At 40.5% G+C, this 16,540-nt stretch overlaps 1 protein-coding gene across 2 annotated transcripts in view; it reads right to left on the reverse strand.

Annotated features, from left to right (window-relative positions):
• Positions 1 to 4,337: 4,337 nt before the first annotated feature.
• LOC148027260 (eukaryotic translation initiation factor 4E-1-like) overlaps positions 4,338 to 16,540 on the reverse strand; it is a 72,049-nt gene continuing 59,846 nt past the window's right edge. The window contains exons 4-5 of one of the 2 annotated variants that reach the window (XM_087691836.1): positions 5,066 to 5,158; positions 4,338 to 4,913 (exon numbers count right to left, since the gene is read on the reverse strand). In XM_087691836.1, coding sequence (XP_087547962.1) covers positions 4,863 to 4,913; positions 5,066 to 5,158 — 144 coding nt within the window. In that variant the 3' untranslated portion in view covers positions 4,338 to 4,862. The remainder of the gene's footprint in view (positions 4,914 to 5,065; positions 5,159 to 16,540) is intronic. The other variant, XM_087691837.1, reaches the window with a different exon arrangement.

Here is a 16,540-nt window from a genome sequence, read left to right on the forward strand (position 1 = left end):
TCTAAACCATACCATTGCCTTGGAAGCTTCTCCTTCTTAACCGGAGATACAAAGACTTGAATCATAAGGGCTTTGAATGGATCCCAAGTGTCAACAAGCTACTGATTTTCCCTCTTTATGTACCGCCACTACGTGTGGATAAAGCCCTCTAAGTGTATCGTGGCAAAGTGTATCTTTTAATCATCATTTCTTGGCATTATGTCAAAGTAGTCTTCAAGCTTCGAGAGCCATTTTTCTAATTCAACTGGGGAGGATGATTGGCCATTGAACTTTGAGAAAATGATTATGTCTCTCAACTCCCTTTCATGGTTGGGAGGCTGTCTCATATACCCAAAATGGGGCTCATCCATTGGGTTGCCAAGAAATGACCCATTGTTTGAGTGATTCCTTCCAAAAGATGGCTGAGCACGCATAGGTGGCATGGGCGCAGTTGGTGGCTGAGAATTACTTCTTATCCCATTGTTTGTGGGCTCTTCATGCCTTTGTGAGGGCTCTCCTTGTTCAAAGCTGATGTTGGAAATACCCATTCTTCCCAAAATACCTTGGGTACTTGCATAGGTTGCATTTACGGATGGAATGGTCACTCTTTCAGCTTGCATGCTTGGTTTATCCTCTTTTTCCTTGCCTTTCATTTGGAACTCCATCCACATTGAGAACTTGGCTATAAGTGCTTCCATGGTAGAGGTCATTTGGAGCATCTCCGTCACCATTTGAGCTTGACCTTCCATTATTTTCCTATGCCTCTCCGCATGTCTAGTCTCTGTGAGCTGAGGGTATGATTGAGTGCACTAAGACTTCCCATGGAGTAGGAGAGGTCTTCCTCTTCAATCTCAAAGTTGGTGTCATCCCTCGAAGTGCGTGCATCCCTTATTTGTTGCTGAGCATCTTCATTTGCTTTGTTTTTCCCCCTGTTACCTACCATGTCTAGGTGCAGTCCCGTGAGACCACATGTCCCTGTTTTGGCTATAACTAGAGCTAGACAACTTCGATTGACTTACTTTTTTGTTTAAAACGGAGGCAGCAATGCCCTCTTCAAGATGAGCATATGCACGTGTTCCCAGGTTTTATACAGAAATTTCTATAATTAGAAATGTGAGACGGTTTTGTGCAGTCCAGCACCCTGTCCACACCTAGGAAAGGCCTATTGTGGAATATAGGTACTTTGTATGCTCCAAGTGGGTATCCAAAACTGAACGGAGTTCTTGGCAAGGCCTAAAGGTACTCTCCAAGGTTAGCACCTCAACTCTTGGAAGTGGCAACACCTCTACAAATACAAGCAATTTCTCCAGCACTCTGAAACAGTCACAAGAGGGTTGAAATTGGGTTATCCTTCTATTGCACTGTGGGATTCACTGTTTGCTTGGCATCATGCATCATTTGAGCACCCTTTAGCATGTTTGGCATCACTTTAGCATTACTAAGCACGAGAATAAGCATTTCCATGACCATATCAACAAGGTAGGCTCTCATACATACGTAATCACTGTCATTACTGCATACATGACTGCATAGGTGTATCCAATGATACATACATTTATCTTCAACCCAAGTAAGACAATGCATTCCCATACATTACTACATACATGGCTGCATGCATATCTAAGGGTACATTTGCTGAGGTACATCTATACATCCCATGCACACAAAAGTGTGTCATGTCATAGTCATCAAAATTCCATCATGCTAAGTCCATTTCTCAATTTTCCCAAGAAGTACCTGCACTTGCAAACGAGTTTTGGGCTTCGGATCACCGGGAGGTAGGCAAAGTTCTTCCCGGGCCGGGTTGTGCACCCTTCAGGGTCTTTGATGGCAAGGGGGGGTCATCTCTCTTTTGTCTTGCCACCTCGCCTGCCATCTGGCTTTTCCTCACCCAGAATATACATGACAGACAGACATTAATTAAACACCCAACATGAGATGCATTTTAGGAATCGAAATTTTGGGCTTTTCATAAAGTACATGGAATTGGAATGGGGAATAGGGATAGAGAGCTTACCGACAGTGACTCAGTGCCTACTCACCCTTATACAATGGATTTCTTAATCAATTCTTGGCTCAACCAATTCACAAGAAGCCAAATGGATTATGGATAAGCAAAAATATAATCTTAATGAAGCTTCAGCATGAGTAAAATCAATTCCAATGCCATAAGATCAAAGGGGAATGACTCAATTTTGGTCGACCATACGACCAATGGAAAAGATCAAGAGATTAATATTCAGCATGCATACAATGTCTGGGACTCCTATTATCTACTTGGACTCATACATTCTCTCAAACAAGTGGATAGGATTCAACCAAGAGGCTTAAATGGAGAGAATGAGAGCCAAGAATTGGTTACCTTGAGTCGTTTGAAGAAGAAGGTAGCCACTAATGCTACTTCAGTCCTTCATGAGAGTTCCAATTTGATCGCACATGCTCCATAGCTCCAAAATGGTTGTGCTCCGTCAAGAAAGGATGAAGTCAAGCTTGGGAAATGATTCTTCCATGGGAAAAGGGTATTGCTTGCATAGATTGATCAAGGGGGCGATTTCTTCCAAATGAGCACTCCATAATGCCTTCTTGCTTCCAAGAAGCCTTCAAATCTTGAGAATGAGCTCCAATGTGGCTGTAGCTTGGGGGTAGGATGGCTCAAGACCTTCCCATGAAGAGCTCTTGCTGAAATTGAAGCTCTACTTCCATAGCCATGGCTGCACACAAGTGCATGTCTTCAAATCTTGCTTCTTATCTTCTTCCCATGATTCTTGATGGCTGAATTCGTGAGCTAGGCTTGAAGAGGGACTCCCGGGACCAAGAAAAAACCAAAATCTTCAAGATTTTTTAGCTTGATGCCAAGCTTCCATGGCTGCCATGGACTGCACAAGATCAAGGTTTCTTGAAGTGGGAAGAGGAATCCAAGAAGCTGAGAATGAAGCCTTCAATGTTGACCGAGGGACTTACCAAGAGCCAAGAGTGAGATCCAGAGAGGATAGGAGGGCTAGGGTGCTGTCCAACAGGCCAAGAAGCAGCCAGTTTTTTGCATTGCAAATTACGGGGCTGCTCCTGGAGGGTTGGGAATGAACACCACAACTCAGCCCTGCTTGATTTGTGGCTCCTGAGCTACAGAGATGGAAGGGGAAGGGCTGATGCTTCATGGAAGAAGGGGGAGAGCAAGATTTGGGCCTGGTTTCCTCCATGGGAGTCCTTGTGGTCCAGAAATCTTTGGGAACTCCCTTACTACTCCGTGTACTGTGTACTTGTGACTCAAAATTTCATGTGACTAGAAAATTGTAACTGGGTAAAATGAGAGACTAATTGGGACCAAGAACCTAGGCTCTGATGCCAATTGTCAAGGAGAGGAACTGGAAGAGAGAAAGAGGAGAGAGAAGACTGCAGAGAAGAAAAAGAAAAAGAGCAGAAGAGAGAGAAAGACAGTTACGAAGAGAGAGAAAGATTAGAAGAGAGGAAAGAAAGACATGGAAGCTTGGAGAGCAAGGTGAAGGAGAAAAAAGACTTGTATATTTATCACATAATGAAAAATTAAGTCTCTCTCACCTTATATACCACCCAGTGAGCTAGTATTTCCCCATTATTAAATCCCCCTCTCTTACAGAGTGTTAGAAAGTCGCATTCACTATGTGAGAATGATATGAGAGTACAATCACTGAGTAAGTACCACACCCATTAACAAATATTCACACAAGAAAAAACCCTTCTCTAACTAGAAGAAAAAAGAAACCCATGGATAACGGAGCATTCACACAAGACCTTAAGAGAAACACGATAACAGTAGCACCATTTTGTGTAGTTGATTTTCAAAGTTGTATATGCAACAATTTGACAATTACATGTGACAAAATTTTAAGAGAATATTGTATATTATATTGTATATTGTCTAAGAAAAAGCTATGGCTAGAGCGTGACTAAAGAAAGTGCAGAATGTTATTTCTATTTGGGCAAGAGCCTTATTAAGGACTTGGAAACCCATCTTAAACTACTCAAGGAGCTTAAGGAACTTAAACTAGTGAAACTTCAGAAATATGATGATCATCAAAAGGACAAGCCAATGCATGTAAACAGGAAATTTATCATGATGAACAAACGGATCCATGATCAATATACTATTGTTATTCCTCACATAGAATTGCTCTCATAGGAAGGACCAAAAACAGCAGCGAATGTATATAGAATGGAAAATGCCCTCAGTCTCTCGTGGGTGAAAACGATTACTTTGTAGTTCTCCGGCTATGGCGCACTTCAGTAACTGCGGATTACTTTTAAGATGGCTAGTATAGGCCCATTATAGCACTTCATAGGTCAGGAGATTAGCATAAGAGGGGCCTTTAAACCGATACAACTTTAATCGGATCTAAAGTGGGTTGTAATTCCTCTAAATATATCACCAGCTGACAGAAAATAGTCGGCCCTAAAGCTCCAAGAAAAATCCCATTTTCGAAACATCCTTAGGTGGTGGTTGGGCACTTGCTCAGTTTTCCCAACCCAAAGTCCGCACAAGTATACTAGTGCCTCCGCTTCCAACCAAGAAAGCCTGTTCAGAGTGAGTATCACTCACGTAGTCTCATGAGATCTTTCTTTTAGGCTTCCAAATTTCTTTCCAAACCTACGACTGCATGATGCATATGTGCCTTGGAGTATGTACGTGCATAACATAAGATTCAATACGTAATACAATTCTTCAATCTGAATTGAATGAATGTACAAGTCCATGGGCCCTCAGAACGCAACAAATTGAATCGAACCCTCTGGACTAGTCTTTGGACCCTTTTTTTAATTTGGATATGCGAATAGGATTGTTCACATCACGAAACTTACTGCAGAAAGAACTGTACTCTCTTTCAAAGCAATACGAGAAGGGTATGCACCTACACCATGTACTTATTCTTTGCTTGCTTATCCTCCCTTTTCGAATCCTCCTGCAAAAGTGAACCTATCTCAGCACCTGCTTTTCGTCAAATAGAATTCTGAAAGCATGCAAGAGGATAACAGCAGGATAATAGATCATCATGCAGCTTTTCGAATTCATAAAAAACCAATCTCTAAAAGATAGAAAGTTTCATGTTCTCACATGCGCTATAAAGCCTATCTTCTCATTGATGTCCAGCAGTTCCTTCCACTGTTTTCCAATGCTCACCTGACAAACAATAACCATGAAACATAACTGCAAAACAATAGCTTATCAAGATAGCGCTTCAAAACATATCTATCCAACAAAAGAGAGCTGAAGCTCAACAAGTGCATGCAAAGATGATCGCACAATCAACTCGATGCAACAATATTAGACAACAGGCTGTCTGTATGTGTAACAATCTAAAGACAAACAATAGCTCATAAACTGAAATCAGCTCAAATGGCCTTACTAGGGCTAAAACTCATACCAAAAAGGTTTATTGTGTACCTCCAAATTCCATCTCTGTAGGGACTTGTCTTTTTCAACAAATAAACCCAAATCTTCCTCGAACAATCATCAATAAAAGAGAGAAAATATGCAACACCACCCGACAATTTCACGAGCATACTACATATATCAGAATGCACTAAGTCCAAGACATTGGACTCACGGGACACTAGAGTAAAAAGAATTTTTTGTTTGCTTTCCAAACTAACAGTCATTACAAAAATCAAGTTTAGAGCCTTTTCCATCAACCCTCTTCAAAGAGATAAGGACATCAGGTCCTTTCTGGCTCATATAGCCTAAAATCTCTTGTGCCACAACTCTAAATGACAGCCAATTTCAGCAACTACAAGAAACTTGCCATTCAAAGCTTTACAGTGCAAACAATACAAAGTGTCCTTCTTGGTTCCTTTTGCAATCAGCATGGAACCCTTTTTCAATTTCCACAAACCACCACCAAACAGTGTAGTGTAACCATGCAAGTCAAGCTGTCCAACAGATAGTAAACTCCTCTTGATGCCACGAACATATCTAATATCTTTCAACACAAGCTCTTCCCCATTATCCATAGACAAGTGTACAATGCCTATCCCATCAATGCTGCAAGCATGGTTATTTCCAAGATATACTTTTCCATAACTGCTTGCGTTGAACATAGCAAAACATTTCAAACAAAGAGTTACATGGAAAGAGGCACCAGAGTCTACAATCCAAGTCTGAGTGACACCATCATCAACTGACAAAAGTGCATCAATCACATCAACCTTGGTAATCTGTAGATCTTGCATGTGACATACAAGGGCATCATAATCTACTGGACATAGTACATCAGCCTCTGCATCCAAGAGCTCCTCTATGACCACAATGGAGGCCATATTGGCCTTTTCCTTGCCTTTGACTACCTCAGATACATCTGTTTTATCCTCTTTCTTCTTTTTGTCTCCTGCATTCTTCTTTCTCTCTAGTTCCTTCTTATAGTACCTGCAATCAGGCTTCTCGTGGCCCTTCTGACCACACTGATAGCAAGTAATATCACTCTTTTCCTTTCCTTTTCTCCTATTTCTGCTTCTCTATCCAACATTTGCATTTTTCTTTTTCAGCCTTGCCTCTAACATTGTAAGCTGAGTTGTTGCCTTCTCCACTAAACTTACGTCTAATTTCTTCATTCAAGATTGAACCCCTCACACCATCATATCAGAGATTGGGGAATTCAAATTAGCATCCTTGAGCTGATTTAAAATACCAATAAATGCACTCAAGTACTTAGCTGCAGGCTTGGACTCATCCAACCGCATATTCACCAACTTGCACATTAAATACATCTGATTAATAGGTGTGGTGATCTCATAGGTAGTTTTCAACTTCTCCTATATTGCATGACTAGTATCTAAGCCCTTAATGTCTATCAAAATGTCATCAATGACACCCATCTTTATTTAAGTACCACTGGTTGTTGGGTAGCTCCATAAGTAGTTTTCAACTTCTCCTATATTATATGACTAGTATCTAAGCCCTTAATGTCTATCAAAATGTCATGAGTGACACCCATCTTTATTTAAGCGCCACTGGTTGTTGGGCAGCTCTGCCCTTGAGCATTCTCTACATTCTCTCACTCTTTTACAACATTGAGTCATGCACTTTAGAGTTCTCTTTCTTCTATGGTTGTGTTTCTGTTTTGCATTTTGCATTTTGCCTTTAGGATTTGTGTTTATTACATTACTGTCTAAGTTATTGTGTTTTACTTGTTTCCATAAATTTTGTATTTTCTTTGTGCAAACCCTAGCATATCTTCAACTTTTTTACATCAATGAAGCAGATTGAGCATCGGCATCGGAACCTGGTTTGTGGTTAAGATGAATTAGGGAGGGTGAGATTGGATCTAAATGTGTGGACAATTCCTATACACTCCTTGTTTCCTTGGATAAAGGAGGAGACTCATCAACATAGGACGGTCTATGTGTTTCAACAACCTAGGAGAGTGGTAGAGTGTGTAGAGGGGGATTCCCCATTCAATAGAACCGATAGAGAGAGAGAGAGATGCACTTGCAAGTATAAAAAAGATGCATAGTACAAAGGTGGCGTTCTCACAAAAAATTACTAGGGTGAAAAGTGGTACACCCCTAAGTATCTAACGAGGGTCTAAAGCCTAAATGTGCATCAAAAACAATGTGTGTGATAAGACCTAGTAACCTAGATGGTAGATCTAAAGTAGGGTTCTAGAGTTAATGTAGATGAATCTTAATGTGAAGTGAAGTGGGAGACAAGGGCAGGAAATGTGAAGGTGAATGTGAAACACCAAACTCGTACTCAAATGAAGTAGAGAATAACGGATTATCTTATAGAACATCTTTCATAAAGTGTTCTTCTAATCCATATTGATACCAAACTAGGTCTCCTAGGTGACTTACCATTAGTCCCTACATAATTGAAGGAGCTCCATAGACATAATTAGACTTGGATTCCAAGGACTTGCCACTAGGCTTGATTGTGAAGAACTTGGACTTTCATTTATCTTGAGTGGATAGTCTTTCCTCAACTGAGAGGTAATCTGTATCTTCAGTGAAGAGCCCTAACTGATATGCACCTTGTAAAGGAGTATCAGACAAAGAAGAGTTGGGCTTCGGTCAATGATTCGTAGAAGAAAGACTAGTAGATGACAATGACGGAGTGTTGTCCTCCAAATGAAGACCCTAATGCCTCAATAGAGCCTTCATTATAGGAGTAGCTTGAGAAAAGATCGGAGGATTCCCACAAGGAGAAGTCTAAGCCATTGTGGGTCAACACGTGATGTACAATATAGTGAAGAACCAACCAAGCATTCCACAATAGCCTTGACTAAGTCTTTAGAAGAGCACTGGCTTTGATACCATGTAGAGATACACTAGGTTTTGCAAAAGAAACATAAGACTGTACGACCATGATTGAAACTCAATGAACTCAAATACTAATGCAAAAATTGAAAAATGCAAAATAAGGATAGTTGAATAATGAATGAGAATGTACAGAATGTTCAAAGGGTTGTAGAGCTATTAAACACTCGATGGCTATCGTGGGAGTAGGTGTAGAGAGGTGTCAAATGTGTATCGTCCATTGAAGACGGATCCTGAGTGCAATAACCACTACTTGGAGTAGAGGTTGATGAAGAAATGTGATGAAAATACAAAAGTGACCTACTGATGGTTATGATGACATCAACAAGCTAAGGCAAAACGCAACCTATTCTTGAGAGTCACTAGACCAAAAGGAAAAATGCAGCCCTTCAATTGAAGTAGAGATTGATGAAGAAAAGTGGTGAAAATGCAAAAACGACATGATGATGATGACATCAACAAAGTATAGCAAAACTCAGCTCCAATTTTAGATGTGAAATTTATAGAGAAAATAAGTTGCAGCCAAGCTCGGGACAAGATTGTTGTCGTAAGGGTTCTTTATCATTTCCATTGCTTACAAGATTTCTTCCTTAAGGCATCTACTTGCCTACTGTCAATGGATGCTTTGGGCTATTAAAGGGAATTCCTTTGAATGGTTTTAAGCAATAAAGAAGTGATCTTTTTCAATCGTACATACTCATAAAAGAAGAGTGAAGTCATATTTTGAAGCCTATATAAGGTTTTGATTAGATCTTTTGTATTCCATCACTTGGTTATGTGCCAAGATGGTGAAAACAAACTTATGCTATAGAATTTCTTAGATTGTTCTTCCATCTATGTGCACAATTTGAAAGTGAAATGTAGATAAAAAGAAATAGTGCAATATTCCATGCATCATAAAAAAACCATCTCTAAGTACAACATGCTCATGCATCTGGCCATTGCAAAGCTGATCATATATATGTGCAAAGTCTGAATCAGTAGCATATTAATCTTTCATGCCATCTAATTCTGTGTGATAAACTATAGTGACAACCGAAATTTGAGGCTTACATGACAATAAATCAAGCACCGCATTCTTTTTTTCCATCTATATGCACAATTTGAAAGTGAAACGTAGATAAAAAGAAATAGCGCAATGTCTGATGGTGAGTATGCACTATGAAATCAATCCCTAAGAGATATTGCATCCATGTCGAAAGTACATGAATTATAGCAAGCAACTCTTTCTCATAAACTTGCAAATTCTTTTCTACATTGTGGAGAACACAATTCTCATATGCCATAATTGGGCCATCTAGCATTAAAGCATCCCCTATGTTGTTTCCACATGCATCACACTGAACAACAAATGACTTCCTTAGATCAAGAAACACAAGCATGGGATTTGAAGTCATCTTTTTCTTTAGCTTCCCAAATGCTGAAATTTCCACTACTGTCCACTTAAAAGGCAAACCCTTCGTGTGCAAAGCATGCAATGGAGATGCAATTTTAACAAAGTTGCACACATACTTCCTACAATAAAAAGATAGATCCAAAGAGCTGCAGATCCCATGCACATTTTTCAATAATAGCCAAGAACGTATTACCACAATCTTTGCACGTCCATATGAATGCCATCAGTCGGCACAATGTGCCCCAAAAAGTGGATCTCATAAAAGAAAGGCTCGCTCTTCTTATCATTAATGACTAGCCTGTGGTTACATAATTCATTGAACACAATGTCCAAATGCTTTCTATACCAAGGCCTTATTCTTTGAGTAGACAATCATGTCATCAAAGAAGGTGCCCACAAAACATCTGATTAAAAGTGACAAGAGCATTCGTGAGTTAAAAAGGCCTGACAAGAAATTCATAGAATCCAAAGATATCCCAAAAGCTATCTTTGGTAGATCCTCTCATCGAATGCATATCTAGTGATATCCACTTTTCAAATCAATGGAGCTAAAAATGGCTACCCCTTGCAATCTATCTAGAATATCATTGATCCAAGGGATTGAAAATGGATTCTTTATTATGATTTTATTCAATGTACGATAGTCAATGCACATACGCCATGATCTATCATTTTTATGCACCAAAAGTATGGGAGAACAAAAGGGGAATGAGATGGGCTCTAATCTTCCCTTTTTCCAACAGCTCATTTACTTCGCTTATTATCCCTTGTTTTGGCTACATTGACTCTATAAGGTGGCTTATTAGGGGAGCTATCACCAAGGATCAAATCTATACCATGATCTTCAAACCTTTTAGGTGGTAGCTATCCCAAAAGCGATTGAGAAAATCAATCAGCAAACATTTCCAAAAATGAAATGCGATCTTTATCTAAGTTAGTCACATTCCTATCATCAACATTATCATCTTTATCTTTTAGCAAAGACCAAATACGTAGAAAGATGATTTTTCATTATTTTTGAAATAGTAGATGTAGACACAGGAGGGACTGATCAAGTTTTACACCAAGGATATGTGAAACCAGTCTATGACTCACATAAAGCGGTAGTTCCCTCAATTAACACCCGGACTTTACATACACACACATAAACAGAAACCTCTCTCCCTCGCTCAACACCAGATTGGCCCCGAAGACTGGCGCCCCTCTCGGTATTTCTTTATCAATTAAAATATAGAAAATTACAAAAAATGGTAATGTTACAAAATGCATAACCTATGAACAGTTGGTTTTCATCTCTTCTAAGTAAATCCCAGTTGCATAGGAATAGTACAGCATGTCCAGATCAACATCCCGTACTGTCCAACATGTGCAGAATTCACTGTTCTTACTGTCCAGCATGTATGCATAACCTATGAACAGTTGGTTTTCATCTCTTCTAAGTAAATCCCAGTTGCATAGGAATAGTACAGCATGTCCAGCTCAACATCCCTTATTGTCCAACATGTGCAGAATTCACTGTTCTTACTGTCTAGCATGTGCACAATTCATTGTTCTTACTTCGAGGAATCAATCCATCATGCAAAGTATTTCTTCTAAGAATAGAGAGAGAGGTGATCAGAGGGAGCAAGCTCTACCTCCGTGCTTGAGTCAGAGATGTAGAAGTACTCTCCATGGCTGGTTTTCTTATAGCAATCTGCCCTCAACTCCTTCAAACTTCATTCTCTCATCTGCCCCTTATGCCTATTACGTTTTTTTTTTTTAATGCTCTCTCTCTCTCTTTTTGGAATTTGTGCCACATGGCATACATGTAACAATTTTCCCCTTTAAACCTTCCGGTCTAAAATTCTCCATGATCGGTGCAAAATTTGACCTTGGCACAGACCAAAGAATTAATCCTCGTGTAAAAACGAAGACAATGACGTGAACAGATTTTGGGGTCCAAAAATAGTAACTCCCTAAATTTTAGGCATAGTGACCCCTACATTCCTCAAGTTGTTCTATGTAACTTTTATCATTGCGACCACATCAAAAGTGTAATGTGGCTCAATTACAGTGACTTTTATTCCGTGAGCATTCTCACATGTGCATCTTCTGTCTTGGCCAGGCTCATTGTCCTGCACCATCTCCAGTGGCTAAGCACACAGTCCCAAACCACTGGCATTCTATTCTTCAGTGCCCATTCAATATGGAACTGGTCCTAAGGCTCAGACAAACCATTAGTCCAATTTGTCCCAATGACTGCCTCTTCTGGCCATACAAAGATCCCGCTTATTCCAAGAGAACTCTGGGGATAAAAAGCAACAACAACAAAAGAAAAGAAAAATAAAATATTTATATAAGTAAATAAGAAAAGCAACTGTAAAAAGTATCACCACTTGGTGACAATATGGATCTTGCTTGAGTGCCGTAGAGTGATCACTTTGTCTCATGAGAATCAATGACTATATGTACTCTATGGTACCATGTTATACCAAGCAAAACATCACAACTCTCAAGTGGTGCAATGAAGAAGTCTTTGCTGTCTACATAACTTTGAATATGCAATCAACACTTCCCAATGTGCGGTGTGATAGGCTCTGCATGGCCTTTAAATGCCATTCCAATTTCTCCTATCAATCTCATCTCCTCCTCTCTGATGCCTAGATGGTCTGCCAAGTCTATGGAGATACAATCGGCTCTAGCGCCATTATCAAAGAAGATTAATGCATATTGATTTTTGATTTTCCCCCATCCTCTACAAAGCTCCATAGCATCATCCTTGGGCTGATCATTGACTACGTCACACACCAAACCTGCTGAAGTTTTGGGTCTCTTCCATTTTGCATCTTCCTTATTTTTAGTTGTATCTGCTTGTTGTTTATTAGGACTGCTCCTTGCCATGTGTCCCTCTTGTTCACAAATAGAACATTTATTTGCAGCCCTGAGTTTTGCACGATGTGCAACACTTTTATATGGTCCACCTTGCAGTTTTTGCCTCTTTTTAGCCCTACTTCCAGATCTGTCTTTTTCATCAGCCTTTGAAAACTCTTAATTGAACTTTTAACAACTCTCTTGGAAGGCCCAATCTTTCCCGCACAACAAAGCATTTACTGTAGCAGTAGTCTCTATGAGTTGAGACATGCTAGACACAGTGGATCCAATGTAAAAATCCATGCTTCCTTTAGGCAGCCAGCATACATACTTTTCCATTTTCTCATGAAGAGGAAGTAGGCAATAAGAAGTTACTTGCAACAAGGTATCCCAAACTTCTTATTATAGTGTTCTAGATTCTTGCATTGCATTGCATTAAGCTTATCCCAAGTTGTCATGATGTCAATGTCAAATGTACTACCCAACCAATTTGATGCAAGCATTTGCTTTGATTGTACCAATGTTGACGATGCTCTACCTTGCATAAAAGTATGGACCACCACTGCAATGCATTCCCTTTCAAAAAAGTAGGTGTCTTCTGAATTTATGAGGATTGTATAAAGTTGTCTCTCAAGTAGGCTGCACCAAACTATTGAATGAAAGTCAAGCTTTCAGTCTATCTTGTGCACCGCTGAATGACTCAAACTTCACCTCTTTTCCACCCTCGTCATAGTCTTTTGTTGTCCCTTTAGGAGTTAAATTATCATACAATGGTTGCTACAAAAGGGGTGCATTTGCTATATTTGCATCATGATTGTCATAACAACATGTATTTTTGAAACTTCACTTAACATGTGAATTAATTTTTAATCACATGGTTAGATAAATATTGCATATGTGAGGTGTAACTGGGGTTAGAGTAAATTTACGAGCCCAGGACGTGAGGAAATCACGGGATGTCAATGCTATAAGTTATGCCACACAAGCACTTGGTGGTATCTAGTGCTACTTGTTGGCCTAGGTCATTCATTTGGCCATAAGTATCAATTGGTGACACTAAAAAAGTAGTGTTTAATGGTACCTAATGCCAATCTAATGGTCAGATTGCACAAAGGCACTCAGGAATGGAAGTTACATAGCCAATTTAATTATTGGCCAGTCATATTATTTTTCCAGGCATCAAAATAACTATTAGGTAATTTTCAATATTTAAAGCCTGAAAATCAATATTTAATTATGGATAATATTGAAAAAACCATTTGGAAAGAATGTCACTTGTCAAAAATGCCCATGCAAGATTTAAAAACGTCTTTAGAGGCTGGACAGAGGCATTTTAGTATATTCACCCTGCTAGAGAGAGGGAGGAGATGCCACCAGTCTGATTCGCAGCCATTGAAGGACCTTTTGAGGCAACTAGGGACAAGAGAAGATCGATGAACAGCAGGTGACAGCATGTACATTCTACTGAGGCAAGGCAGCAGCAATAAATGACTCATTTTCTTTAGATTTGGGGCAACATTTGGCCAACCAAGAGTCAAATTGGAGAAAAAGTCTTCGGTGAATTGAGACAAGACAACAGCTGTTGGGATGTAAAGGTCCTTTATTCACCTCCGCGTATTGTACACGTGTATTATTATGTTGAACATGTGAATGCACCCTTACGAGTCCTAAGTATAAATACATTTTATTCTTTGTGTGCCAACATATTGTTGGTGCACCCAAAATCAGATCGTACTCTCTCTCTCTCGTTCTCATTTACCTGCACACTACTGCTGCAAATCTTCACGCTTCCTCTATCCGCACTCTCTGAACAACTGGTATTAGAGCCACAATAGTTCACGCATGCCATAAGCATTAGTCGCCAGTTGCAAGCTTGACAGCGAGAAGCTGCCGACCAAGCAGCACACTGATAGGTGATAGGCGCAATTGGCGGGCGCACAAAGGCGGACGAGACGAGAGTTGCTCGCGACCGGAACCAACACCAAGAAATGGAAGCATGCAGAAGCTCAACGACAGTACAGCGGGTGACATGGGCCGTGACGGACCAATAAGACAAGTCGGGCGACGGGGGAGACTGCGTGTGGCGAGGCGACACGGGCTACACGGGCCGATGGGACGGGCAAGTCAATGGTCCCTCCCCCCCTTTTTTTTTAAATCACAAATTTCAGCTCATCTTTACTTCTCCCCTTCCAGGTGTTCACACGCATAAGCACACATCTTAAATCTATGCAAATCCGCTTCGGGAAATTTGGGGCTTTTCCTACATTTGATGTTGTTTATGCTTTGACAGTGACATTTGTGTCAGAAATTGCAGACATTGTGTATGTTGACCTCAGTTAAATTGGGGATTTTGCCAAATTTGTTGAATTTTGCTCATCCGAGTAAAATTTCTTAACATTGAACCTGGAAAATTTGGGGCTTTTCATGTATTGATGAAATTTTGCTCCGCTTGGTCAGATAGGCTGACATTTACGCGCTGTTGCATCTGGAAATTTGGATTTTTGTGCAGATTTTGGTAAATTTCTGCTGTATTTGCCCGTGTGGTGGCTGGTTTATGTAAAAACAGCAGAGGTCTATTGCTGGTTGGCCAAGAACAGTAGTGTATTTGCTAGTTTAGCTTGTGCTCTTGCAGTTCAGTGCATTTACACTTGTCTTTGTTATAAAAATGGCTGCAACTTCTTCCAGTTTTGACATTAAGAGTTTGATGGAAATCAAACGGTTTGATGGTCACGGTTTTGACCTTTGGAAAGACCATATGCAGGGTATACTATTCTTAAAGGATTGTGAGGATGCTTTGCACAAAGATAAACCCACACAAATGTCTGATGCAGATTGGGCCAGAGATGCGACATATCCATTTCTACCGCTCACTATTTTGAACTACTCTTGTCTGATCCCACAGCCCGAGAGCTCTGTTTTTAGGTTATGGTGGCCACTACTGTTCAGCCATCTCTTGTGCATCAGGTAGCTGGCATTTTCATCACTGCATGCCCATTTAGTATCCAACACACCTTCCTCAGCTATTGCCCTGCTGCCTATAGTCTTGCTGACCAGATTTCAGCCTCCGATGGGTGGTACACTGCTTTCTTTACCAATTTCCAGCCTCCAGACTGCTGTGTTTTGGTGACAAGTCGGTTGCCCTTCGATATTCAACACTCTCTCAACTTTGCTTGGTGGTTGCAACACTCAAGATCCGGATGTCACACTCTGACTACTCCCTTAGTGTGGCCAAGGGCTGGTGATGACATGGCAACAGTTTGAAAGGCTGAACAGCCACTAGAGGAGTTGTTGAAAGTGGAAACCTGCAAAACAAGACTAGACTGAATGGTTGGCAGCCTGTATATGTAGATGTAAAAGTGAAACGTCCCCCTAGGATCCAACCTCCACACGAGGAGCAATGCAAGCCAAACTTATCATAAAACGGACTAGACATAAGACTCAACTCCCAACCATAGAGCCAAACAAGCTCGCCCCCGAGCCTAGGAGCTAGCAGCACTCCAGGTCACGACCAAATCCCAAGGGTTCGCGTCGGCCACCAGGCCAAGAGGCCAAGAGTGGTGATCACACAATGAAAAAAGTGCACATTAGGGCCTTAATTCCTATGAATAGGACTTGGCTGCCCTAGCCCCGAAATGTCCTTAGTGCATTCGCACTAAGTCACCTCATGACCACTGTGACCAATGCTACTAGCACCCATCCGAATGTTCACAGACATAACACTTCCCCCCTTATGAATGATTGCTTTCCTCAACAATATCCTCAGAGACAAAGTTAGGAAAATGACTCTTCAATGAACGTACCAACTCCCAACTAGCCTCTGTCCCCAAGCGGTTTTTCCACTTGACCAAATACTCGGGATAAACAATCTGAAGCAATTGTTTAGTCCTAAGGTCAAGCTTTCGAATACGATAGGTCTGTCATCCTGATAAAGAACAACACCTAATGCATAATCACTCACATCCGAATGAGCCTCAAAAAGTTTTATCAAAATTGATAATCTGCAACATCGATGCAATGGTAACAAGTAGTTTC

Source organism: Lygodium microphyllum, chromosome 13 (genome assembly GCF_053477565.2).
Source record: "Lygodium microphyllum isolate KBCC chromosome 13, Lygodium_microphyllum_v1.1.10, whole genome shotgun sequence".
NCBI classification, from domain to species: domain Eukaryota; kingdom Viridiplantae; phylum Streptophyta; class Polypodiopsida; order Schizaeales; family Lygodiaceae; genus Lygodium; species Lygodium microphyllum.